This window comes from Copadichromis virginalis, linkage group LG7 (assembly GCF_057382275.1).
Source record: "Copadichromis virginalis isolate Kocher_CV1m ecotype Utaka linkage group LG7, C_Virginalis_male_GT1.1, whole genome shotgun sequence".
Lineage (NCBI taxonomy): Eukaryota > Metazoa > Chordata > Actinopteri > Cichliformes > Cichlidae > Copadichromis > Copadichromis virginalis.
The window spans coordinates 48,804,731-48,832,503 of NC_140624.1; the positions used below are offsets into that span (position 1 = coordinate 48,804,731).

Consider the following 27,773-nt stretch of genomic DNA (forward strand, 5'->3'; position numbering starts at 1 on the left):
CTCAGTTGTGTAACTGTGTCTGTGCATAATGCCAGTTGCGTTTGTTAAGACAATAGATTCAGCAGGTAAATGAAACCCAGAAGCCAAGATCTGAAACCCGAGTTTTTCCTCAGTGCTGTGGTTCCTGTCCTAAACCCACACGTGCCAGCGCCAACAGTCTGGAAGGAACGGGCATGAGTTTACCACATACTGCATTGCACTTTGTTTAAGGCTAAGAAGTTCGCAGTGGAAAGCAATGTAATGTAAGGCAGCATGGATTGAATGTCTTGCATGTTTTTTTTTTTCTTTAAAAAGTACTAAAATCTAGTATGTCACCCAATGCAATGTGTCATGTAGAGAACACAGCAATAACATCAAATACAATTAAATACGCTTCTCTTCCAGTCCATAAATTAAAAAAACAAAACAAAACACAACTGATGCTTGTTCATGACCTTTGTGCATATCCACCTGCACACGCACGGTCATAGAAAAACTTCAATCTGCCCTGGACTCCCAAACCCTACGTCGGTTGGCTCAAACAATTATACAGTACTGTAAAAAAACAAAACAAATGCTCTCTTTCGTTTTTGCAGTTTAGCACAGTGAGACCCGACCAAGTCTGAAGGTAGAATAGTTGCATTTTCTCCGGTTTCAAAAGTGCCTTTAGAAAGTGTTCAAGCCCGTAGCTCAAAGCAACAGCTGGTCTTTTGTTTTGTTTTCTGAGAGCTGGTTTCATTTTCAAACATGAGAGAATATAGAGACAGAAAAAAAGAAGAGTTAAAGCAGTGAGAGCTGGTGAGGAGCAGGAGTAAAAGAAAGAAACTAAAGAAGATGATACTGTTAAGGTATCCAAGGCCAGTCAGTGAAAGTCAGAGGGAAAACAGGTCAGTATTTAGGTGGGATGACCACCACAGGGTCACCAGTCTTTGGCCGCCACATCAGCACCTGGGCGTCGTTGGCATTGGGCTTGACCATGGCGTTGGGGGGGATGGGCTCATTCTTTCCCAGAATCTGTGGCTGTACCTGGGCCACGGGCTCTTTCAGAACGGCCCTTTGACCCAGCGGCTTCTCCGGGTCCACTTTTATGTCAAGCCGCATCCTCCAGCGGATCGTCTGCAGGACCAGCGTCTCTGAGGTGGCCTGATTGATGGCCACGAGCCAAGTCGTGAAGCTCTGGTCGCGGAAGATGCTGCTGAGCTGAGGCACATTGCTGTCGCTGACGGGCACTCCCCAAGTCACGCTGGGGTAAAAATTGTCATTCATACTGACTACGAATTTGCTGTCCTTCTTGGTGGGGCCTATGACGGTGCAGGTTTCAGTAGTGTTTCCGTACCACGGGTAGTTGACGCCGTCTGAGTCGCTGATGGCCTGGATCTTGCTGTCACGTAGATCAGGGAGTTCCCAACTTGACCTGGAAGTTGAAAGGAAGCACAGATGAGGATTCACAGACACTGATCCTTTATTTAAAATCATTTGTTTTTGAAGGGAAAACTGGATGTAAGCACATGTAAAATGTTATATAATAATGCTTAACAGGGTATGAAAGACGCAGCACAGTAATCTGACCTTTTATCTTAGGTCATTTGACCCCTTTAAAACACTGATAAAAATGATGAAGAACAGTAAATACATAATAAATGGAACCACAAGTGTGGCCTCCTCAGTTGATAGATTTTTCGGTCTATCTACTAAACACAGGACAGGAACAGTAAATTGGATCAAAGTCTCACAGTTGGATGCTTCCAGCAGTAACGTCCTGCTGAGCTGGAACCCAATACAGTGATGAAATATTTTGACATGCACAGCGGGCGACACCGAACGACTTAAGCGACCCTGCACCTCTGCTCTGTCCACCTATCGACTTTCCGCCCGCAGCAGGAAAAAGATTACCTTTCGTTCAAAGAAACCGAGGCTCAGCAGAACAGAGATAACAGTGCGATCACCAGCCCGCATGACTTACTAGCCTGCTACGCCTGGCCTCACATTGTGATTTATGAATTCACCCAGGGGGGTTGGTGAGATTAGCATGTCAGGCATGCTAATAGCAGGCCCGTGTGTGTCTGTGTGCAAATGTGCATTTCTGTTCTGAAGGATCCCTTCATCCTCTAATACGATGCCTCCCAAACATTTTGTAGCAACTCTCCATTTTGTCATGAACTCACACATTTCCTCAATTCAAATTATTTGACACCTTCTGTTGAAAATTCTTCCAATTCATCATTTATGACTGTATGATTTACGGTAAACCTCAAGCTTGTGTTTCATTGAGTGTAAAAAGAGCACATGTATCGGAGGAGGATTAACCTAGAGCTGCGGGCTCATCTACACGCTGAGGAACTTTGATCACGCCTGGGGAAAGCACTGCAGAGATAGGGCTTACTTCCTGTTTGCGCCTTCACTGCCTGCTTTGTCACAAGCAAATGGCCTCCCATAGGTCGTGTTTGTGACACAACCGCAGACACGCTAAAATGATTCACCCACTCTTTTTTTTCTTCATTCTTTTTTAAAGAGCTGCTAGGCCATTTTTTACACCGTGACTTGTGAGCATGTCAGTTTCTGTATAATGTTAAGTGTGCAAGACCATAGATACAAATATCTAAATTATCATCTATATTTGGAAAGCAGAAAAGTTTTAACATGTAACTCTCAGAGTTAGCGTGAATAAAGACAGACTCTGTTTCCCAGACATAGATTGAGATGAGTGTTACACTAAAAACTTCGTTTCAAAGGAGAAGCTCGCTGGATTTAAACGTTCAGTCTAGCCTTAGGCCTAATCCATGTCTGAGAAAATGGCTAAAAAGGTGTAAATGGCTAAAAGTATTACAGAAATACTGAATGCGTGGTGATAGAAGGGCAATAAAAAAAACTTTTAAAGAAATGGATCAGTGGAAAATTGAGCAACTTGACCAAGATACTGAGTTTAACTGTATGACAAATTCTTTGCAAAAACCCCCACTTTGAGTATGCAGTAAATGACATCTGGTTTATTCACCTCTAATGAATGAATTGTGTGATGTTACAGAAGAGGTAGTTTAGCTCATGTGGCAAGTCTTAAAAAAAACCTGTAACCGCTGCTGTCATAAAGATAGTTGTGATTCCCTCTCACCTAGAATTCTTCCGGTCTTAGGCCTCGTACGCTGCATGTCAAAACTGAAAGCTGCCTACCAAAATGTGTTCTAAATAAGAATCTATTTAAAACTGAATTATATATGAAAAGTTGAAGCTTTATGCCGAAAGAAAGGATTTTAAATAAGCTTTTTTGAGGATTTGTCCATGCACTGAAAAGGTCCCATCACAACTGCGAACAAAAGCAAGCAGTGGAATTGCTTATTTCCTGTTTTTGCACCTTTGCTCTCACACTCGTTTGCATGTTGCGGGCAAATAGTTTGGAAAGCAGTCTGTTTGATTTTTTAAAAAGAAAGAAAGAAATGATAAAGACGCCCAGGAAATGCTTCTTTTCCCCCCCTCCCCCACGGAGACTGAAGACTAGGAACAAAAGTAAAGACAACAGGGTGTCAGAGCAATCAACAAGATAATTGCATCATCGAGCTTCACCGTTTTCTGTGAAAATAAATGTTCCTCCCATGACTGTTATGTTCTATATTCAACAGGGATACGATTTCTTTCAAGACGTAGCTATAATAAATTGGATTTTTTTTTTGTTTTCTTTGTGCATGTCTGTTATGTTTTTTTTTCTGAATACACACAAACTGTTCAAACTCGATAAACTGCACCTCGTTAAAAGCCCATGGGTGCACGGGGGAGAAGAAGTGATGGATGCAAACAGAATCCCGAGCACATCATCCAAAGCCAGCAGAGAAATCAGCAGCATTACCATCCTCGGCTGTTCTGTCCAATTACAGTACACTGAAGTTTTATTAGCATCAAAGGAGCTACTTAGTATGAGAGTCTCAGCAGCGGTAGCAGACTCATCTCTTACAACCTAAGTGCGCCTTTAAAAATGTACATAAGGAATAGCCTTTTCTTTCATTGTTTATCTTTGCAGGAAAGAAATGCTTAGCGTTCCTAACACTGGACAATGATTTAAAGTCAATGTTCGAATGCACGAGATTCAAGGATTTTCCCTCTGTAAACACTGCTGTACATCTGGGTGCGCACATTCTAACACCCCTATATACAGCGCAGTGCTATATATACATATACCATATCTGTTACAGTCATGTAGGGTAATTCAAGTCAAGAGTGCATTTACTACACACTCACTGGCCACTTCATCAGGTACACCAGTTCAACTGATCATTAACGCAAATATCTAACAGTTAACCACACAGAACCAACTCTGTGTTTTTAGGTGCGTAGACATGGTCAACACAATCTGCTAAAGTTCAAAGTGAGCAACAGAAAGAGAAAGAAAAGTGATTTAAGTCACGTTGAAGACTTTAAACATGGCATGGTTGTTGGTGCCAGATGGGCTGGTCTGAGGATTTATTGATAATGGTCTGAGAAAAAAAGGAAAAGCAGTGAGCGAACTTGTCTCTTTGATTCCAGAGTTTGGAAGAATAGCCAGACTGCTTTGAGCTGATAGGAAGGCCATAGTAAATGAAATAACCACTTGATACAATCATGGTTTGCAGAAGAGCATCTCTTAATGCACAACAGGTTGAACATGGACAGCAATGGGTTACAGCAGCCAAGACCACACCAGGTGCCATTCCTGTTAACTTCTAACTGAGGCTCACCAAAACTGGACAATAGAAGATTGGAGAAACATTGCCTGAACTGATGAGCCTCGATTTCTTTGCAACATTTGGGTAGGAGGGTCAGAATTTGAATCCAATCCAATCCTGAAGGCAAAATGCGTCCAAGCTGGTACTAGCATAGTAGAACTAATGAAATGGTTGTGAGTGTACCCTTATGTGGTTTCTGAGAAGACTAAAAAATGTGGTAAGTGGAATTATATATAGTCATGATATCAGACATTACCAGTAATGTCAAAAACAAAATTTACCAAAATGATATTATCTCAACAGCTATGGAAAATTTGAGAAAAGCATAATGCCATCAGTTTGTCTTCAGCGTCATTTATTTTGTTTTCTGTCTGTTTCGGGAACGTGGCGTTGGTGACAGCGAGCTTATAGTGTCTATGTTTTTGTCTTTTTATGGTGGGAGGTGACAAACACAGGGGTACAATACCACCACTTATATGCTGCGTAACCAGATAGTTACAGGTGCTAGTTTAAATGATCATACATGTATTTGCATTTCATCTATGTTTCATTCTCATTACTGGTGTATTGCGAAAAACGCCTTTTTCAAGTTCAGCATTTTTAAATGCATGCATGGTTTTGAATGTGGGTTTTCTTCTCAGCATGTATTTGTATACCATTATCTAAAAAAAAAAAAGAACTTGACAAAAGATGGAAAGTGTAAAATCTAGCCAGATAAAAGGGCCAATAAGACCCAGTGACACTGAGTTTCAGAAAGTAATTGGGCTCTGTCCCTCTCTCTGTGTCATACAGGCCCATACTGGGGTGTGGGGTGTCCGGGACGGGACTCTAATCTTAGTCGTGCAGCACCCAAACATCCTCTGCTGCCGTGTCTACAGATAAAGCACACGGATCAACTTGCGTTTGCCTATCACATGATACAAGACAAACACCTACGTATGTAAACACTCGTTCTGAGAAATAAAGGAAATTAGATTAGATTAGATAGAACTTTATTAATTAAAGAGCGAGCGAGACCTTTTTATAGTCCCTGGGTGAGATGAGCACAGTTAAAAGCAGCATTTGTTCATGTTTGCTTTATTAATAACGACTGATGAAAAAATAACTCCACTCCAAGGAGGGGGCATCAGAAAGGTTACAGCAACTATTATTTCTCATCAGTGTCCCGCACTCAAACACGTGTAAGCTCTTGAAGGTGTTTGCAGCCTGCAAGCATATGCTTAAAGCCCATGTGTTGTGGGGACAGTCAAGCTATTGATTATTAAAACACACTCACAGTTATCTTTTAAGTTCTTTAAAACTGATGCTAATATGTGACGTTCCGCTTGCATGACACACACGTGTGCCCTTGCTGAACTGGGAGAACCACATGCAACCGTAGGCTAGTTTCACTACTGTGAAATATTTCCTCTAAGAAGTAATTTTAGCATTATTTGCAATATAAACCAGAAACTGAGATATTCTTACAATTTAAACCATAAATTACACAGGAATTAAGGTTCTGGCTCTGTTGGGTGGCTGGCACTGACTCTTTCTGCTACTCGTCTTTGCCCGTACTTAAAGAACTCAAGCTCATTTGCTTATGTTAAACTTGTTAAACCTTTTACCTAGACGTCCTTTCAGTAACTGTTCCTGGCAGATTTTTTGATCCAATTAAAGTCTTCCTACTTGGACTCTTCACATTTTCAAGATGTAAGCACTCCCAAAAAGTTGTTATAACAGTGTCAGCTTTAAGTCTCTTAAATTTTAACTTCTCTTTGTCACATCTGTGAGCTAAATAGTTTCAAGTTCTGAGCTTTTGCTCAGAACTTGCTCAGAACTAAGACAAGTAGTGAAGCTGTGATTGTTTCCCTGTGTTGGGGTCGTACATTAGAAAGCACATTTAGTTCCTTAACATTTGTGAGCATTAGATACTTTCTTTGGGGTTTGTCGTGGATTAAATCTAGAATGGCAAAATAATCTGAATAGTTTTTGGAAACCAAGCTCACAGTTGGCTAACTGGAATAAAATTCATTTAATTAAAAGTAGAAGAGCCAATATTGACCAAAAGTGTCAATAGCAAAAAATGCCACTTGCAAACTAACTCAAATGACATATTTATTCATCAGCTGGAATGATGTCAAAGGTGATTTTTCTTTTTTTCATATTTGAATCTCATCCACATGCGTTCAACGCGCTGTCATCCCTTCCACCTGACCAAGCAACAACAAGACCCGAGGATACTCACATTCCTTTGTCCCCATACGTGTTAAAGAACTCCATGTGGTTGCAGGCTTGGATCCAGCCGATGGTCCACGTCTCCTTAGCTGCTACTGGTGGCACCAGTATTCGGGCGTTCGCTCGAAAGTGCGGCGTCCGGTAGCGCAAGACCACGCCGGATGTCTCGTCGATGCTGGTGGGGTTGGAGTCGATAGTAGCGTTCAGCTCCAGGATGACGATGCTGTCTCGGAAACTCTTGGGCTTACATCTGATACTCTGGATGCAGCCCATTGCATTAAATAGCAACACAGTCCACAAGAACGTCCAGCAGTCTGGAGGAAAGGAAAGACGCATGGAAACAAGCAAACGATCACCACAGTTGGTTCCACATCATGTTTCCCCAACAGAGAGAAGAAAAAATGGTTTACCAGCACAAAGAAAGTATTTATATGAAGCAATGTTTCTCACGAAAAGCCATGCATTCTTTTTCTTTTATCCAAAACTACAAAAGAAGGCAGGCCTAGAAAATCTTCACAACAGAGCGAATGCTTCCCAGTGCGTGAACGCAGCTTCACCAAAACAGGCTCTGGCACCAGAAATGTTCTTATCCGAGCGCAGATGTTTTCATGCTGCCAAAGTTACAAGACACTGCCACACAAAGTTCTGGCCTTTGGGCAAAGTGGGTCCATTTGGAAAGGTTCGTGGCATGTATGAGCTAAATAATTAACACACGCAAAAAAAAAAAAAAACTACTTGTGTTACAGCTTGGCATCAGATTCTCCTTTGCGTGTGCACTCAAAAGATATAACCCTGTGACTGCGTCCAGCTGGTGACGAGAATCCTAATCACAAATATTGGAGGTTTTCAAGAGTGGACGCCCACAGTTTAAAATGCCTCTAGTGTAACGCGGAGCAGCCGAAAGTCCGTTTAACAAAAGCGTAAAATGTTCCACCAAACTTAAAATATTGGCTTCAGTTTCTCATAAGGAAAAGTACCATTGAACGCTACATCTGCGAAACAGAGGTTCTGGCAGTACAATTACGAACTGAGGTCTGTTTTTTTCTTTCCCGTTTTTAAAGCTGACAAAGCAACATGCAAAAAAAAAAAAAAAAAAAGAAGAAAGAAAGTCTACCTATAAAACAATTCACTGGAAAGTCTCCACTGAATTGTTTGGGGCGAAATCCTGGAGAAATTCAGCGTAAACGGCGGCTCGCACAGTTCTCCGGTCACAGAGGTAATTCCGTTATCTCCTTCCACAACCGATCCCGTTATTTATTTCTTCGTCCCCTTCTCTCCCTTTTCCTTCCAATTGCAAACAATTTCAGCGTCCCGTTAACAGAGGTAGCATTTCTCCGAGCGCTGACAGTCTGGTCGAGTTTGAGACTGAGCACCGCAACATCCAAAAGGACGGCGCCGGGTCAACTTTTGCGACCATTCCACGGGATCAGGTGTCAAACTGAATAAAAATAATAATAATAATAATATATAGATACAAAATATGTATAATGCAGCTCTGATGGAAGAAATTCCAACTGTTACATAGTTCGACCGAGCGGACAGCTGCAGTGCTCCGAGAGATGGGCTGCAGTTCAGCCTAAATTCCTGCACAAGCTGTCATTTCTCCGCGCTCGTCCCATCTCTGCCTCGGCAGGTTCACCCCGACACGCATTGGTCTATCTGAGCTGCCTGGGAAGCAGCTTTTAGTAGTCTTCCTGACGACACTTCCGCTCTGCGAGTGTTGCAAGCATGCTGGGAAATGGAGGCTAAAGGTCCCTCATTTTGAGAAGGTTATAATTATAACTGATAACATATAATTAGTAAGTGATTTTTGAGAGCCTAAAAGAGCCCCCACAGGTAACTTAAGACGCGTGTCCGCTCTCTTTGGGTGGTATTGAAAATTTGGACACAGACAAATGAAATCATCTTTGTGGGGTTTTTGGAAATGTCTTTCCACTGACTAATCAGTGGATCACAGTCAGCTTTAAATAAATTATAAATGATTGATAAATTTTGATTTATTTATGTATTTTGCTGTAGTGTGGCAGTAGCAGACAACAAATGGTCTGATCGGTGCGATAAATTCTGTAAAAATGTAGGTTGTGTGCTCATCGCTTTTTCTTTTCTTTTCTTTTCTTTTCTCTTTTTTTTTAACCATTTCTGAACATTTGAAATTGTTTCCGTGGCCCTCCATAAGCCCTGCCCCCTGTCTTTGTGTGTAATAAAGCCGAATGCGGGGTTTCTGTGAGTCCTGGCGCTGTCTGTTTAAGCACCTTGGAGAACTCCGCTGTTGGCGCTGGAGCGCAGCGCCCAGGCTGAATCGGGAATCGTGCGTAAGCTACGTCAAATCCGCCAGGAACAATCAAACGCTACACTGCCTGCGCTGCGCTGCCTTGTCTTTTCCCTTTTCTTGTCGACGGTTTGGTGATTGTCAACTTTCCTCTGATTTTGCGCGGATCGCTTTATATACGTGAACGTCCTCTCTGTATATCGGAGAGGATTTAGAGAGATGTGCGCGCTCCCGTGCACTCCCTTCTTCGCTCGGTAAGATGACAACGCCGTGTCTCTTTACACAGTGTTTTTCTTTCTTCTTTTGTTTTAAATTTGCACTGAGCTTGATTTCCACCAAAAGCACGCGCAGTGAGGCACCTGTTAGTGGTGTATCGGTGCGTAACGAAATGTTCATGTTGTAATTTTTATCTCCGTGCTTTAGATCGTGTTTCTCTGGATTGGACGGAGCAGATGCTATTCAATACACTCTTCCTCCCCGCATGGCATAAACACCACAGACAACGTGCATTCCAGCGTGTCTAAATATATCTATTAAGGCCACAGGAGGTGGGGGAGGAGTGGTGTAGGGAGGGGAGGGGGGTTTATCCTGGGACATTTCACTGTCTTGCACCACTTGCATTATCTTCTGGAGATTGGCAATCGGTTATTATAGCCACAGAAGAAAACTTGGCCCCAACACCCCCAGTATGCCCTCCAGTGTGAGATCCAGGGCGCGGGAGAGAAACAGCGTCCTGGGCAGACCTGAGTTTATGTCCCTCAACCATCAGCCCCTCTGTAGCGGCGGGGCCCCCGCTGAGAGCCGAGGCAGCTCAAGGCGACTGGGTCAAATCAAGCACCAAACAAGTCAGCAGAGTGAAGAACCTACCGACAGAGGCAGCAGGGACAGAAGAGAGTCCACCAAAATGCCAGAGGAAGACTGCATGCAGCTGAACCCTTCCTTCAAAGGAATAGCAATGAACTCCCTGCTTGCCATTGACATCTGCCTGTCCAAGCGCATGGGGGTGTGCGCCTACACGTCGTCCTCCTGGGGAGGCTGCCGCTCCATGGTTGCCCTGTTGGCTCTCACGGGGCATGGCATCACGTGGATCATTGGCACTATCGTGTGTCTCACACGGAGTAATACCCTGGCTGGACAGGAGGTCCTAGTCAACCTGCTGCTGGGTAAATGCCACACCACACTCACCAACCTCTGTCGTTCAGTACCCAAAATGCACCACGCAGCCATACCTGGCACCCACAGTGACACAGTGTCTTTCCCGCTTCTGTCCTTCTCACACTTGAAACCAGCCAGCTGTGCCAGAAATGAGCTTGCCAAATGAGTTTCAGTGTATTCGGCCTCCCAGTGCAGGGGTTTATTGACAAACAAGTGTGGGTGACATTTTCTGAAGGCACATTTCACAAGTGTTTATAGACTGATTCACGTCTGCTTAATATTACTTGAACTGCTGCTTTTATAGTAGAGCAATGAGAATCTCAACATTTGATACCTTTTCCCAGTTATCAATAAGCAACAGAGAGGAAAACCTGCAAATTCAGAAAGAAAAAGACAAAATATCACCTAGTCTCAGTTTTTTTTTTTAGTGAAGTCACAACTGCGTATTGAGGTTCCTATGCAGGCAATGTAACCTTTATCATTTTCTCATCTAGTAAATCTTCAGTTTTCCGGTTTGGATTTAACTTTCAAGTATATTCGAATCAAACTGGTAACACAGCACAGTCTAATACTGTCAAAGCAGTCAATCATTCAAGCAAAAGTTGTCTTTTGCAGTACGTTTCTGTCAAATTGTATCACTCAGTGATGATTACTCAGAACCTTCTGAACCGTCTTCATTAAAACATATGAATCTGAAATCTGTGGGCAAGATTCTTTCCACTGCAGGTTTTCTGGTTCCTATTTGTACTCTGTTTGTAGTTCGAGTAGACTAATCAACTGACCAACCACGTCTGAGGTGCCTCTGATTGCATATAGAGTTAAACTGTATGTGGCAAGAGCAAAAGAGAGACTTCATCTGCTGAAACTCAACCTGGAAACTTCCTTTCTTTGATCTGTCTGCATTCGTTGGAACAGGAAGTAGACAGGAAGTTCTTGTTGTACTGAAAGCCCGGACAAATTGACCCATGCCCCCAAAGGCAAAATCAGCAGTCATACATAACAATAACAACTTTATATGTATAGCACTTTTTAAAACAAACAGTTACAAAGTGCTTCACAATTTGGATAAAAACACTTAAAAAAGTCTAAATGGTTACACATGCAAACACAGAGTCAAGCCCACAGGCTTTCATTCATTCCTACATACACACATGTTAGCAGAACAGAAGGTCACAGATAATGGGCAGAAGATTAAAGATCTGCAGTTAAGAAGGGCAGTAACTGCTGGACTTAGAGGCTTTGAGGGCTGTGATTTAGAGGGCAAAGGAATTAGATGATTAAGTCCGGAAGTAGAAATTTGATGAAAATGAGACAGTTTGCTTCTGTGCCTTTATAATTACAGGGATTGGTAAAAAAAACAGCAGCATCAGTGAAATATGAGGTTGGTGAAATACTATAACTGGGTCTTTTTGTTTTAAATTGTGATCTTGGTTTATTAAAACGGATAATGGGCATTATGAACACAGGAGGGCAATCCGGCATACTCAGTTGGTGAGGCCTGAAAGGGGAGCTGCTAAATAAAACACAACTAATCATTACCAGACTAGCTGCTGTCATGCCAAAAAGTGATTTCTGTTTCTGTGTTTTTCATGTGTAATATTGTTGTTTATAATGGCAAATAGGCTGTAGTGAACAAGATTAAGAAAGAGGTTATATATAAAATTAAAAAACTGCCTGTTTTGAAAGCGTCTTTATGATTCTGACATGACATTATAATCTATCCAGTCCTTTTTGGCTAATTAGAAAATCTTTATGGAACTATTATCTTATATTTGTTGCCCTCTTGGCCGGCTCACTCTTGAAAGGGACATTTCTAACGCCAGTGAAACTTTTAACCCGGATAAATGCAGGATAGAAAAAAGTCACTTTGCCAAAAGCTGATTGCAGCTTCTGTCTTGTGACAGGAATTTGCTCTGTGACCCAAAATAACTTTATATGTTAGACAGATTATATACCAACAAGTCATTTACAACAATTTAAATACTTTTCTTTTCTTTTTTTTTGCCAAATTGGGGAAAATCAGTTTTTGGCATGACAGATTAAGGCTGTTTGTTCTTACGCAAGAGAAGTGCATAGTCCTTACTTTGTGCCCAGAAAGGAGAATGCTGTAACTGTAGCATCCTACGCTGGGATGAGGTCCGTTTATTTGGCTTCATGATGGGGTTGCCGGCCGCTCTGGTGTCATCAGCCACCAGTGGTGGAAAAGCTGCAGTGTTATCAGGCATTGTTTCTGGGTCCACACCCGCTTGGCCGTCCACATGGAGTAAGTTGTCATCAGGCATTGCTGTGTAGCAGCTGGAGAGGTTCAGGCTGGGTGGAGAAACAGCACCACTCTGATCCCTCAGGCAGCTATGGACCATCACTTCAGCCCGGGACGACTGATGGGTAGATATCGAGCAGGAGGAGGGCTCAGGACCGGTGACAGTGTCCCACAGCACAGTGTCCTGGCTGCATTGAGTGAAGCAGACTTTTTAGTTTGACCATGCGTCACATCTATGAAGCTGGACAACAGTGAGTCCTTCACATTAAGTTCTTTCAATTCGAGACCCTTCAAATATCCTCTTTTGAAGTTTTTATTTGTGTTCATGAGCAGTTTATCAATGTTTCCAATCAGGGTTGTCATGGTACAGTGGAACAGTATGTACAAACAATGCAAAGGCCCAGGTTCCTAAGAATGGGTTCACACGTTGCTCTTACAAGTCCTGTTACTGACTCAGTACTGGGTTATTGTTTCCATCAGTAACTACATAAAGCTTTACTACAGCACATTTAATATTATCCTGCAGCAAAATTTTGATCTCACTACATCAGATCAGAATTTTCTGAAAGTCTGGGGGACCTGTGTGTATGCTTGTTCATGTGCAGGCATGCACACATAAACACAGTCCCAAACACAGATTAAAGACCAAACAGAAACACAAATCTTGTGTAGCTGTAGCTGCATTGAGCTCTGAGTGGGAGCTATTAAATCTCTGGATTTGGGACACTGTTGAATTGTGTTTGGGACTTTTTTTTTGCCCTAAGTGCTTGCTCAATATTTGTTGGTTGCAGGATAATTTCTGGTCTGTTGAAGTCTGTCAGGAGAAAATATCCCAACATGGTCAACAGAGGGAAGAGGAATTAATGTTAAATACTCGCTGAAAGTATATTTTGTTTTTATCTATCGGGGAAACTAATCGGCCATGACTGGTCTGTCGGGATTAGTTTGATTCAGCCCACTGTTGCAAACACGTGGTGCTGTGCAGCGTAGAAATGTTTCTCCTTTAGGTTTTAAGTTGTTTTACTCGCACGCAACCTGGGACCTTCTCAAAGACTATTAAACATGTCAGAGACGTGTCTTAGCTGTGGAGGGGATGTTCCTATTTTTATCAGGTGTGGTTTGTGTGTGTGTGTGTGCGGCTTTGTTTCTACTTTTAAAGTACTCAAGTTTATTTCATGTTATATTATCATCTATATGGTTCTGTTAAGCATGCAGGTAAGATTGCAACATTATTGTCAGCATCCATTTCGCTGCTATTACAAGGATGAATGAGAGAATAACCATCTCTCTGTGCCGAGGCCTGTGTGCAGGGTGACAGTAACAAACAGACAGGATTAGGTCATGCTCACCCAGCTGTTGTCTCTAATTAATTTTTCATCATGCTTGATGGAACAGATAGCTCAGTATTAAGCTTTATGTTTCAAGGGGCTTACCTGTGTAGCCCTCCTTCCCTTCTTTTTGTCTTTTGAGAAGCAATAAATGAATGGTGTTTTTTGATGTTAAACACATATAGACAAAGCATTTGTGAAGTATCTCAGTGTTGCAGCGCAGGGTATGTCTGTTTGAGATGAAAATATGAGATATCGCTGGTTTTCACAACGGAAATTTCAACAATCTTTCCACTTTTAGCTGTTTAGGTGGATTCCCCAAAGCTCTTAGTTTGATTACCAGCTCGACTTTCACTATATGTCACCCCCCTACTCCTTTGTTCTTGTATTTCGTGTCTTTCTCGCATTGTACTTTCCAATAATGGCAAAAATGGCACAAAAAACATTGTGCCTCCATGCCGCCCCCTCCAATACAAAAAACCTTATATAAATACATGTAACCTCCCTTGTTGAAAAGTAAATGTGAACAACAGCAAACATAGAAAAATGCCTTGCTGTGGTCATTACTGTGTTTTACATCTATGTAGAGTATATAGAGCAGGACTATAAGTGCATGTGAGCTGACTAACCACAGTGTGTATGTTAGAATACGCGACAGACTGACTACTCCTTCTGTTTCTCAGCAGCGCGTAGCAGCCTGACCTACTGTCTGCTCACGCCTGCTACACTTCCTAGAATCGGAGTTTCCACCCTCAAACGGCAAATCTAAGTTCATCACCTCAAATCTTAGATGACGTACTTCTGAAAACGAACCACAATGCTGACCGCAGGTTTGCAGACAATCTTTCACGGCAGGAGCACAGAGAAAATCTTAGTTTGTCTGCAGTGACAGCAAACCTTAGAGAACCTCAGTCGCAAAGAGACTTGTGCTTACAGCCGATACAATGCGTCACCGTTTGGCTACAAGCACCGTCCCCGTCTGCTGAGATGGCACAATGGGGCCGTGCAGCAAAGACCCCAAATGTCCTTCCATTGCACCTCTACTCAATATCAGTTGGCATCTTATGCCTCATTTTATTTTAACTATAACAAAATTTTACCTCCCAATTGGTGATATTTCCAAGTTGTAGGCCTTTGAGGTACTTTTTTTTCTCTATAACCAACACTAAGTGTCAGTATTATGGGATATATTATTGCTTCATTAACAAAATGATGACACCAATTTGATGTCTGTGACATAGAATCAAGCATTGGTACTGTGGATGTTTTAGTGCGGCTGCTTATGAAAGGTCTCCTCTTTTTTTTAATCTGCATTTTGATTCCAGGCTCATCTTCAATCTGTCAAATGATTTTCTGTCATATTTTAACACTCATCGTTGGTGTTCTGTGTAAGAGCTGGGAATCATCACACTGATCAAACATCTTTAGTCAGTGGATGAGCCAGCAGACGAGGTCCTAGCAACTGGAATTCCCCCTTCTAAAGTTCAGAAAATTCAGTAAAAGAGACCTGTTATTTTACGCCAAAACAAATCTGTAACAAGCCCAAAAAGCAATGAAGCCACAAATTGCAAATAGACCGTGTGAGACCCTGTAGGGCTTGTAACTGGGAAAAAATTCACTGTATGAGTGTAAAATTTAAACAGACTAAATTCACTGTGCAGAACAATTCGTCTGATTCTGAGAGAACTTTTTCAGATTTAGTTGATTTTATATGCATGGACACATTGTATTGCCTTTAATGAGCTGAGATTGATTTTGAAAGAACAGTCCCTTTAGGATAGCAAGTATTAGAGCAGTATAACTAGTACCTCACACACTTGACAGTTACTTAGCGTAGGCTTGGTTTAGTGAGTGTGAAGATGGCTTTAAATGGCTTTATTGATGGTCAGAGTAGAAATATTTTTGAGGAGTGCTGTGGAGTTATAAAAGGCGTCTCCGAATGTCTGGTCATGTGAAGCAAATGTTACTCGCTGGTTAGTACTAGTCACCGAAATATCTACTTACACATTTACTACAGTTGTTCTGTTTTATGTGAAGACTAACAAATGGACCAATAGTTTTATAAAACTGATTATTGAGTTGATGTCCATTTGATTTTTTTTAAAAGCTACATCCATCCCCATTAATCATCTCACACCTTAGAGATGTCCAGTTAGGGGAGACAAAGTAAAACCACTCACAGTGGTTGTTTTTCCACAAAATGATCACATTTACCTTAAAATCAATGTACATATCACCAGTAACACCTCTATACTTCTCTGAATATGGTTTCAAGCGATGATCTTTTACTTGTACCATGATTCAAGTCAGGTACTCCTTTAACCATTTTCTTTGACTTTCACTGCATATTCATACTAACTGTCTGCTTTCTTTATTTCATGATAGCCCTCATCCTTGACGTGATGACCGTGGCTGGAGTCCAGAGATTGGTGAAACGGAGAGGACCCTGGGAGATGACACCGAGCTTCCTGGACTGCATCGCCATGGACGTGTACTCTTTCCCCGCTGCCCACGCCAGCCGAGCTGCCATGGTCTCCAAGTTCTTGCTGTCCCACTTGGTGCTGGCTGTGCCGCTTCGCATCCTGTTGGTGCTGTGGGCCTTCCTAGTGGGCATGTCCCGGGTGCTCTTGGGCAAGCACCACCTAACAGATATGGTGTGCGGCTTTGCGCTTGGCATGCTCCATTTTAGCCTAATGGAGACGGTGTGGCTCTCATCAAACACCTGTCAGACTCTTATTTCCATAAGCACGCTGAGCTGGAGCCCCTTTTTCTGAGCTTTTTACTAGCACACATGGCTTGTTTAACCTTGCAATATCAAACACACAGACGGGTGACAAATTAAAGGAAACACTTGGTGCCAGAACAGCCTTATTGCACCTCGGCTTTGTTTCAACAAGACTTGCATTCTTCTGTTCATGATGAAGGCTCAAGTCTTTGGGGTTTTCCTTTAAATTGTCACCTATGCGTTGGTTAAAGTTGCAAAGCAGGTTTTCGTTGCAGGCTGCAAGCAGGAACCCACTAATATTCGGATCCAGATGCTGACTTGCATGCAATTCCTAAACCAGGAAGCTCGCAAGACCTTCATAACGCTTTACAAGTTCTAGTATGACACTGCTTCATAGTTTTAACAAAACACTAACAGCCACAAGCAAAATAAAATATCTGCAGACTGGCTACAGGTTTTCTTGAAAGTGTACATGAAGGAAAAGTGGTTTGGATTTTTTCAAAAGACTTTCATTCATATTCATTTATTATTTAACTTCTATCAAGGACACCAAACTCCATTGGATCTCATTTTTTCTCTCTTTTATTTTAGGAGAGTTAAACACAGAAGCCACAACTGAACACTGAAATTTGGAGTTATATTGTTGTATGTAACATTCAAGTATATATGAAAGTAAGGCAGTTTGGATAGTCTACATTTCTTATTTCTTTTGCTCATATGTTTATCATATTTGAAGTTTTTTTTAATTAATCTGTTTATGTACAATTATCACCCAGAATTTTTTTTCTTACCCTTTCAAGTTTAATTTCTATCAATGTGCCATTTGTGATTTAATGAGTTTAAATCATTTTTAAAGCTAATATTTCTCCACAGCACTTTCATTAATGATTCATTAAAATCTCTAAATTAGCTGATCATAAACTGTTTATGGCAGTGAAACTATTTCTATGCCTCACTAAAAACAAGTGCATGTGTGTGGGAACATATGCATACGAAGCAGAAGCAAACATTGGTTTGAAATATCAGCTGTGGACATGTTATGCCTTTTTTTATGGCTTTGAATGAACTCTGCCATCATTTCATTGGTTTAGTATGATTAAACAGTTTAGTGTACGCGAGTATGTGCTGTACAGGGATCTGTATATGATGTTTTTACTATGTTGTTCTATCTCAATAAAATGAAATGAACCGTTAGGAAAATGTAAATGTGTTTTATTTAGTTTTGGTAAGAGGATGCCACTAGCAGTCCAAATTTGTTGTTTTCATGTATATGTGCCTGTGGGTGTTTGGGATTGCTGCTCTATTCTGTCTGTGATTAAAGATTTGGGCAGATATGTCACAAGCAGAATGTGGGGGAAAAATATTTATTACAATTAATAGGATAAATGTTGTTTTCTGTTTACCAGTAGCTTATTTGTCTGCTCTTAAGACAACTTTCCAAAAAAAGTAGTTTTTATTACTTCAGACTTCACAAGGATTGTAAAATGCCCCACAGCTCAAGAAAATTAAGTTATGGATTTCCATAGGGATGTCATACGGAGAGGGCTATTCATTTGGAAAGACATTTTACACCATTTCTTTCCAGATGGGGTGTTTGCACCCACTATATATATACATATACAGTGGACACGTTTCACTCTTTTTCAACCTCAGCTCTTTACATGTTATAACTTTACTCTTCTCTGTGACTTGCCAATGGATAAACAACAGCAAAAGCATGAGGGGCTCACAGACCAGTTAATAATAATAATGGATTGCTTTTATATAGCGCTTTTCTAGGCACCCAAAGCGCTTTACAATTCCACTATTCATACACTCACATTCACACACTGGTGGAGGCAAGCTACAGTTGTAGCCACAGCCGCCCCGGGGCAGACTGACAGAAGCGAGGCTGCCATATCGGCCCCTCTGGCCAGCAGTTACACCACACATTTTGCACACTGCCTCCATCCACAACAGATGAGATGGAGATAGTCAAGACAACCTGCTGACATTCGAACTGAGCATCAGAATTTAAGTGACTTTAAAATTGGCATGGTTGTTGGTGCTAGTCACGCTGGTCTCAGCATTTCAGAACTGTTGATCTACGGGGATTTTCCTACACAGCCAGCTCTATGGTTTACAGAGGATGGCTTGAAAAATGATGATATCCAGTTAGCGCCAGTTCAGGACAGAGGAGAATGGTCAGACTGCTTTGAGCTGATAGGAAGACAAAATGACTCAAATAACCACTCACCACAGAAGAGCATCTTGGAACGCACAACACGCCAAACCCTGAGGCAGCTGGGGTACAGTAGCAGTAGACCACTCCCGTCAGCTTAGAACAGAAACTGGTACACAAGCTCACGAAACCAGACAGTAGGAGGCTGGAGAAACAAAACATAAACAAAACAAACTTCCTTGATTGGATGAGTCTTGAGTTCTGCTGATGACGCACCACGTCACAAAGCTCAAGCTTCTTAAACCGGTTTCTTGAACATGACAGTGAGTTCACTGTACTCCAATGGCCTCCACAGTCTCCAATCCAATAGAGCACCTTTGCAATCTGGTGGGACAAGAGACATCAAGGATGTGCAGCCAACAAATGGTAAATAAATGGCCTGTATCTGGAGCAAGTGTGTGACACTGTCATGTCGATATGGACGTAACTCTGAGAACTGTTTCCAGCACCTTGCTGAATCTATAGCATGAAGAATTAAAGCAGTTCTGAAGGCTGAAAGAGGGGGTGCATTCCAATACTTGCAAGGTGTGGCTGATGAGTGTGCATAACATGGACACTACAGCCTCCCATCAACCTAAAATTACTTAATGAAAAAGAGATTTAATTTTTTAATTAATTTTTCCTGTATTATTACAATTATAGATTAAAACGCTCTGGGTGTATGGCAGGCCACAGTCTGCCTTTAAATATTAATGAAGTATTTAATAGTATAATAAACTCAATCACGCAAAGCCATAAAATGAAATTGCACGACTGAATATGCGACATAAATTAATATTTTAATTTACACAAATTAAATGGGACCAAAAATAGACAGGAATATCCAAGATTACGCTTACTCGACAGAGTTTTTATCCAGAAAGCACACTTTAATGTGCCGATTCAGACTATTGTTCATACTTCATACCCTTATAGCTCTCCTGTCACACTGTTCTTACCTCAGAGGATTTTTATAGGAAACCGCACCAATGCAAAGGAGTGCGCTGTGAAACCAAAAGCAGGAATGAAAACTGATTTCAAAATCAATCAGATTCTCACCTTAATGTTTTTGGAACTGAGGATCTATTGTGAAACTATATGTGCTATTTGAATATTTAACCAAGAGTTTAAGACAGTAAGTGTTGTGCAGAACAGACAGAAATAGTTTCTTGGACATATATGTTGATCATGGGTAAAATGCTGTCATGCTTCAGTGTGTGACTGTGAATGTTATACACTGAAGCATGAGCATGGGGACTAAAAACAACTGCGGTGCAATAGGCCATAAAAATAATACTGCAAGGCAATGAAAAGAAGCTATGGGGTCATTTGCAGCTTTGTGCAGCTTTAATAAAAAGTAACAGGTTAGACAGGTGTGCCCTCTAGAGGACTCTCCTTGACTACACTCCAGGACGTCATATCCAAATACACAGTGGGCTGTGGTGGAATATAGTCCAACCTTTTCCAAATCACCTTTATTTGACTGTGATGGGAAAGGTCAGGATAAACGATTTAAAGGGCTTAGGAAAAGAGAACTGTGGTGCTCAGAGAATCTGACTTTGCTGAACACGACTGTGCAGACAGATGGATACAAAAAGTGCATCTCAGATTTGATCCCAGGAGTTTTACCACATTGTGTCATGCAAGGACAACCTGGTGAAGGTGTACTTATTATCTTTGTGGCTTGTACCCCACACACCTATCCTGAACCCTAATGCTATGTTAGCTTTTTATGTATTTATAATATTAATTCACACACTTGGGCTTGCATTTTTATAGGTTTACTGCTCACTCATAGCTTCATCGAGCTCACATCTGCACATATTGCCACCTCTGAGTCATCAGTTAACCTAACATGTATGTCTCTGGACTGCAGGAGGAGAACAGAGCATGCAGAGGAAACCTGCCACATAAAAAGGGCTCCTCAGTGAAGGTTTGGAGGGAGATTTTCAGATGCGTATATGGGCCACGGCTGTCTTTAGTCTGCTTTATACCATATTTTAAATTTGAATTCAATTTTATAGATTTATGTTTGATATGGATCTCATTCGAATTTCTGAGTTTCAGAAACTGCCTTCTGCTGGAAGACTCCAAGAACTCATCAATGAATATCCGCGATCCATGATTATAAAAACCAGCTTCTTACCAGGAGTTCAAATAGCAACTCCAAAAATTCAAAACATCCCAGAAAGAGTCAGAGACGTGTGTATCTCTCCATATGTAAAATGCTGCGGCACGATTTTTAACTGGGAGAAGGAAATTTGATCACATCACTCCGATTTTGGCCTCTCTACACTGGCTTCCAATTGAATTTAGAATCCGTTTAAAGTCCTTTTATTGGTTTTTAAATCTCTAAATGGTCTGGCACCTGTTTATTTGTCTGACTTGTTGAAGCCCCACGTCCCCACTCGTTCCCTTCGGTCAGCTGAGCTGTTGCTGCTTTCGGTCCCAAAGTCACGGCTGAAACTTTAGAGGAGACCGAGCGTTCTCTGTTGCAGCGCTGATGCTTTGGAATAACCTTCCTCTCCATATTAGACAGGCTACATCAGTGCCAGTTTTTAAGTCTTTATTAAAAACCTATTTTTATTCCCTGGCTTTTAACTCTGTGGGTTACTGACATTTGTTTTATTAACTTGATTGCTATGTCTGGTTTCTGCTATCTTATTACTATATGCATATTTGTATTGTACAGCACTTTGGTCTACCAGGTGTGTTTTTAAAGTGCTATATAAATAAATGATGATGATGATGATGATGATGATGATGATGATGATGATGATGATGATATGGCATAACAAAGTTATGGTGTGATGACAGAGACCCAATATTGTGCATGTTGTGGAGATACAGAAATTCTTTTATTGCTGCTATATAACCTGCATCATTATAACTGCATTAATAAGATTCTTTACAGCATTATTCCATTTAATAATATTTCTTACAGTATTGATATTGCATTAAAGTTGTTGATTGAAGATGTCCATTTGAGGATCCTTCCATTATGTTAACTTTTATTACAAGTACGGTTAGAAGTATTTTATACACATTGCATATTTGTGCTTATTTTGAGTTGATGTTCGGTTCATTAAGGGTCTTAAGCTTCACTGGCGTGACTGTCCAGGTGATACATGCTGAGGGAAACTAGAACATAGAAGGATAACTGCAATGCATGCTTACAACACATATAATCTAGGAATGTGTCATTTGGAGTTTCACTATATTTTATTCTACTTGGCAACAGATGACCAGAGTCAGAGGGCTTGAAGTTTATTACTTTGTATGGAAGGTGTTATAGAAAAGAGAAGTTCTATGTCTGTTTATAGCTATTGAAGATGTACAAGATGTGCGATTAACTGTGACTAATGTCTGGAACCTCTTTCAACTTTTAATCTGTCATTGATGCCATTGGGGGGGGGGGGGGGGGGGGGGGCGTGTACCCCACTGCTTTATAAGTGTCCACAACATGTATTTTGGGGGGCCTCCGTGGTTTGTGACACTGCTCTACATTGATCGATTTCGCGACAATGTGGAATGAATTCCCTCATCGGTTTGAAATACAGTACTGCATTATCAAGCAGGACAGCCCAGTGGTGATCATGCACTGCTGATCCAGTGGCCTCAAAGGGATTTTTATTTCCTTTGGCGATTCAAAAGAATTTTTGTCTGTGCTCATCTCCCATCATACAGAGGCGCATATCCTTTAACACTCTTAAAGAATCTCTCTTAAGTCTTTTTTTGTACATTAGGATTCCCATCTTCATCAGTGTGTGCAGCATGATTCAATTGTTTGCTCGAGCTTCGCTGTTCTCACCTGTGTTCACCAAACCCAGCATATCTAAAACAGTCTGTAAGAAATGGTTCTTTTAAGAGTGTTGCGCGTGTGTTGAAAGATCCTCATCATTTCCGAGGTTGGTGACTGGTGGATCAGATATATCACTGCGGTTTTGGCATCCAAACAAACCAACATCCTGGAAATATAAGTTAGAGGGACACCACAAACTCATCACCCACATCATACACAGTTGCACTGATCAAACTTCAGTGACTTCATTCTGGAGTTTGAATTTACTTTTCTGGTCTAAGGGTGACTGGATCTGGGTCCACAGTCTGTTACAACTCAAACAACGAGTTATTCCTGTTTTAAGCAAGTTGCCTCCATTTGATAAAATGGCGTGATCACCATGTGGGATACCTTAACACCATGCAGTTCAGCATCCCTCCAGCATCCTGCGTTTCTGAAGCACAGTTTCTCAGCAGGGGGAAGTGGAACATTAATATGGAAAAGAGCTCAATCACCAGATTGTTTGCTTCAGGAAACAAGTAACTGTTTGACTATTTGACAATTGTTTTTGACTTTTAATTATTATATGACATTTGCTATTACGAATGTGCCTGAACCCGGAGTACTTATTGCGTTCAGCAAAAGGAAATATTGTTATCTGGGATGCTGACAGCACAGAGGTTCTGCATTATATATCAGAATCCATGACAAACTCATGAGCACGGAGGGAAAAACGAGGAGGAGATACGGGTAATCTGCCGCTGAAAATGTCAGAAAAATATCTCCATGCATGTCTGAGATGGGGTTAGCCCTGACACTACAAGTCAGTGTTGACAGAGCCATCAGATGGCTACATCTATGGCCAGTCAGTGTGGCAGTGCAAAGTGATGGGGCATATATTGGGGCTTGTGTGTGAATGTCGGGCTGTGGACAAACGTAGGTTGCTGTGTGGGCTTTTTTTTGGAGGAGACCAACGGGAGCACAATGATACCCAATTCCCAGCAAAGGAAAATGCTGATGAAGAGGAAAAAGCAAAAGCAAAGAGGAGGCAAAAGTCTCTCAAACTTTAGAGTTTCCAGCAGCACCCCGTCAATACCAGACTTTACAGAGGTCTTCGAGAGAATAAGTGAGAAATTACATATGAACACAATGCTAATATTGAAAGTCATCGTGTTAAAATGTTGAATAAGATAATTTTTATGTTATTATTGTTGTTTTTTAACAGTAATCGCCAACAATCTGTCTAGAAGCAAGTCTTATCATTCAGCACCCATCATAAAACATAGTTTGCAGACTCTATCCCAAAGTAACATTTGAAAAAACCTTGGAAGCCTTTTTAGATTTTTAGTCAGGAGTCTCATTGCCGTTTCTCTCTTCGTGTTCTTTTAAAGACGGTGACGGGCACAGACGCAGCGGCTCACTGCGCCTCATGTTCGGTGCTTTATTTTTTATATTTTCTACGTGTGTATGTGTGAATGAATGTGTTTTTTACTACTCTGCATCGAGTAGAGTCTACTCAGTAGAGTCTACTTACAGTCGTCAAGACCTTCTGAGTTTGGGATTACGCTGTGCAAGGAACATTACGTCAGACTATCACCACTTCCACGGCATTCCGGAGGACATAATAAGAACTCCAGGGTCTCTGTGGCTGGTTCTTCCCAGCGGCAAGCCAAAGAGGAAACGTAAACAGAGGAGGCAAAAGCGTGGCTGCAGGGCGGGCCCGCTCGCACGGCTAAAGAAACAACCATTTAAGCCACCGCTGAGTATCTCCTCTCCGACGTAGTCAGCGAGTGAGTACGGGACAGCAGCATCCTACTACTCACAGAGACTTGAGCTATTGAGTTAGCAAGCCGCACGGTCCACCATCACGACAGGAACGGCCACTCCGTTAAGAACCAAGGAAGGGGTTTATACATCTACATCAATGACAGCTGGTGCAAAAACACAAAGACTGTAGACCGCCACTGTTCCCCGGATTTGGAATATTTTACTGTGAAATGCAGACCATTCTACATACTTCGCGAGTTTACTGTCGTCATGGTAACGGCCATGTATGTACCACCCGATGCTAACGCTAACTCGGCCTTGGAGGAGCTGGACAAGGCAATAAGCAGTCAGCAGAACTCCCATCCCGACGCAGTGCACATTATAGCTGGGGACTTCAACCATGCTGACTTAAGGTCAGTATTCCCCAGATTTGAACAGCATGTTAAATGTGCAACAAGGGGGAAAAACACACTGGATAAAGCCTACAGCAACATCCAAAAAGGCTACAGAGCAACCCCTCTACCACATCTAGGTTTGTCAGACCACATATCCATGCTGCTGATCTCTGCATACACTCCTTTTAGGAGGAGAGTCCCCCAGCCAGAAAGACTGTGAAGGTGGCCAGAAGGTGCATCACATCAGCTGCAGGACTGTTTTGAAAGCACAGTGTGTTTGAACACCAGGACCTCGAACAGCACACAACATCAGTGCTCTCATATATTAACTTATGTATCAACAGTGTTACTGTGACAAACATCTCCGAGTGTATTCCAACCAGAAACCTTGGATGACTAAAGAAGTCCAGGTCTTGCTGAAGCAACGTGACGCCACTTTCAGATCCGGTGATGTTATTGCATTACAGTACAGCCAGATCTGAGCTGAAAAGAGGTATCAGAGAGGCCAAGGCAGCGTACAAGAGGCGGATTGAAGACCACTTCAGCAACAACTCACGACAGATATGACAGGGAGTTCAGAACTAATCAACTACAAACCTGGCAATACCACACTGACTGAGGGCAACGCGATGCTTGCGGAGGAGCTGAAGCACGCTTTGAGGTGAAGGGACTAGAGGCAGCAGGAGCTAAAACATCAGACGGCAGCAACAGCCCAAGCCTCATGGTGCAGGAACATGACGTGAGGCGCACAGTGAGGGCGGTGAACCCCAGGAAGGCCGTCAGTCCAGATGGGGTGACCGGAAGGTTTCCAAAAGAATGTGCAGACCAGCTGGCTGGGATCTTCACTAAAATCTTCAATGCCTCACTGTCCCAGTCCTGCATCCTGCCATGCCTAAAGTCGGCCAAAATTGTCCCACAGCCAAAGCATACCAACATTTGCAGCCTCAACGACTACTGACCAGTTGCTCTAACACCTGTTATAATGAAGTGCTTCGAGAAACTGGTCCGACGTCACATCATGTCCTGCCTGCCACCCACACTCGACCAGCTCCAGTTCGCATACAGAGCTAACAGATCAACTGAAGACACCATTGCTACAATGCTCCACACCACCCGCTGGATCAGAGACTTCCTCTCAGACCGTGTACACAGAGTTAGAGTGGGGCCTTATCTTTCCTCAGTTCCCACCCAGACAATGCAGTCATTAAGTTCGCAGATCATCTCTGGGGGAGACGAGACGGCATACAGAGCTGAGGTTAAGAGGCTGTCAGATTGTTGTGTAGACAACAACCTGGATCTCAATATCACCAAGACAAAAGAGCTGGTAGTCGGCTTCAGAAGAAGGAAGGCCCCCGTTGATGCAGCCTGTCAGCATTTTCCATTTTCAAGTTCTTGGGTGTGCACATAGACACAGGAATCCGATGGAGCTCAAATACCTCGGCAGTTTTAAAGAAGGCCCAACAGCATCTCCATTTTCTGAGAATCCTCAGAAAAATGGACCCGAAGAATAAGGTGCTGATCGTCTTCTACCGCTGTGCCATTGAATTCTACCTCCCTGGACTTTTTTTTTTGTGGGGGTGGGGGGGGGACAACAATAACAATAATAATATTAATAACATGGTGCAATAATAACAATGTGCAATAAACATACACTTATTCTTCTTTTTATTACTTAAGTTACTGTGTTGTGTTGTATTGTACATAGTGCCGACGTGGGACAGTTTTCCAGTTTAATTGTACTGTTGTACTATGTATGACTGTGCAATGACAATAAAGACCTTATCTCTTATGTTTTTGACAATGCTCGCTTAATAACACGTTTGTCAAATACCCGGCCTTCCTTAGTAGGCTTTCAGGTCTGTGATTTATTTCACTTTGAAGTTAATCTGGTCTTTAATCAGCATTTTAAAGAAAGGTTTCTTAGTGTTTCCACCAAGGACTATTCATTTAAGCAGCCAAAATTGCTTTAATGCTGCTGGCTATTTCATTTTTTAAAGAACTGTGAGAATAATAATAAAAAGAAAACAGCTTGTAACAAGCCAGACTGCAGAAGGCAGCTCAAGGATGAACTTCAGATGATGATTCAAGACAATGGAATTTTTTCAAAGGTCTCTGTATCCGAAAACATAAACTTTTCTCTGTTCATAAACGTGCACACAGTGTACTCTTTGACATCCCTGTGGTAAAACACGTTGGTATTTGTGTAACAAAAGTTCTGAAAGAAGTTGATTAATGTAAAGACAGATTTCATATTTTGGTTAAAGGAATAGAAGAAGATCACATGGATGTAGTGAAACAGGACATGCAGAGGGTTGGTGTGACAAAAGAATGCTAGGGTGAGGTGGAGCAGTGATCCAGAAAAGAAGTTCTGTATTTCTTCAGTGCATAAAGAGGAGTACATCCATTTTTGAAGACACCTAGAGGAACCATTAGCCTGCTGTTACACTCAATTTATGATGAATCAATGCCTCCATCATAAAATTACAGGTGTGAGTCAAATTATAACATCTCCTAGTTGTCTTGTTATTTTGTATTTTAAATACAAATATCTGTCAGTTTAACCGCATTCACTATAAAATATTTATGAAAAAATCTATTTCATACTTTAAAAAACTGCTGTGCTTCATTCTATCGTGTGTAGGGGTCAATCAAAAAGGGCTTTTGGGGGTTAAGGGCCTAGAAATATCAAGGGAAGTGTTTTTGTGATTTCTGAAATTAAACGACAGGAGGCGATGTTGTGCTGGCGACGTCCCTCGGTGACGTAGGACGTAGTGAGCCGAGCCGATCCAGCCTCCACTCTGCCCTGTTCATTCTCAGGCCGGGTAGGACCCCAGCAACAACATTGCAATCGGTTAAACCTAAAGAAGATTCGGCTGTACAATCGCAAGCCATCCTTTGAGTAGACAACATTTTGTGGAAATTTCTCACCGTCACTGATCAGAAGACACTCCAAGTTGTTGAATCGGTGAGTTATACGTGCAGATAGCTCCGTGGGAGCTCCCGGTT

At 41.8% G+C, this 27,773-nt stretch overlaps 3 protein-coding genes across 9 annotated transcripts in view; 2 read left to right on the top strand and 1 right to left on the bottom strand.

Annotated features, from left to right (window-relative positions):
* Positions 1–253: 253 nt before the first annotated feature.
* Positions 254–27,760, bottom strand: fam78ab (family with sequence similarity 78 member Ab). 4 transcript variants are annotated; one of them, XM_085463870.1, is made up of 5 exons: positions 27,696–27,760; positions 18,861–18,990; positions 12,395–12,759; positions 6,898–7,201; positions 254–1,393 (listed from the first exon to the last, which is right to left on the bottom strand). In XM_085463870.1, exons 3-5 carry the CDS (start codon positions 12,669–12,671, stop codon positions 868–870), a joined length of 1,107 nt encoding a protein of 368 aa, XP_085319996.1. In that variant the 5' UTR covers positions 12,672–12,759; positions 18,861–18,990; positions 27,696–27,760; the 3' UTR covers positions 254–867. The 4 variants fall into 4 exon arrangements, with proteins under 4 accessions (XP_085319996.1, XP_085319995.1, XP_085319997.1 ...); XM_085463869.1 differs by lacking the exon at positions 27,696–27,760 and adding an exon at positions 24,140–24,648; XM_085463871.1 differs by lacking the exons at positions 12,395–12,759; positions 27,696–27,760 and adding an exon at positions 24,140–24,648.
* Positions 9,044–17,818, top strand: LOC146705954 (inactive phospholipid phosphatase 7-like). The gene is made up of 3 exons (XM_085463873.1): positions 9,044–9,410; positions 9,580–10,319; positions 16,285–17,818. Exons 2-3 carry the CDS (start codon positions 9,845–9,847, stop codon positions 16,671–16,673), a joined length of 864 nt encoding a protein of 287 aa, XP_085319999.1. The 5' UTR covers positions 9,044–9,410; positions 9,580–9,844; the 3' UTR covers positions 16,674–17,818.
* The window catches only part of prrc2b (proline-rich coiled-coil 2B), a 29,435-nt gene continuing 29,213 nt past the window's right edge, over positions 27,552–27,773 (top strand). For all 4 annotated transcript variants that reach the window (XM_085463855.1, XM_085463859.1, XM_085463858.1 and 1 more), the window contains exon 1: positions 27,552–27,732. The gene's annotated coding sequence lies outside the window, so the exon portion shown is untranslated. The remainder of the gene's footprint in view (positions 27,733–27,773) is intronic.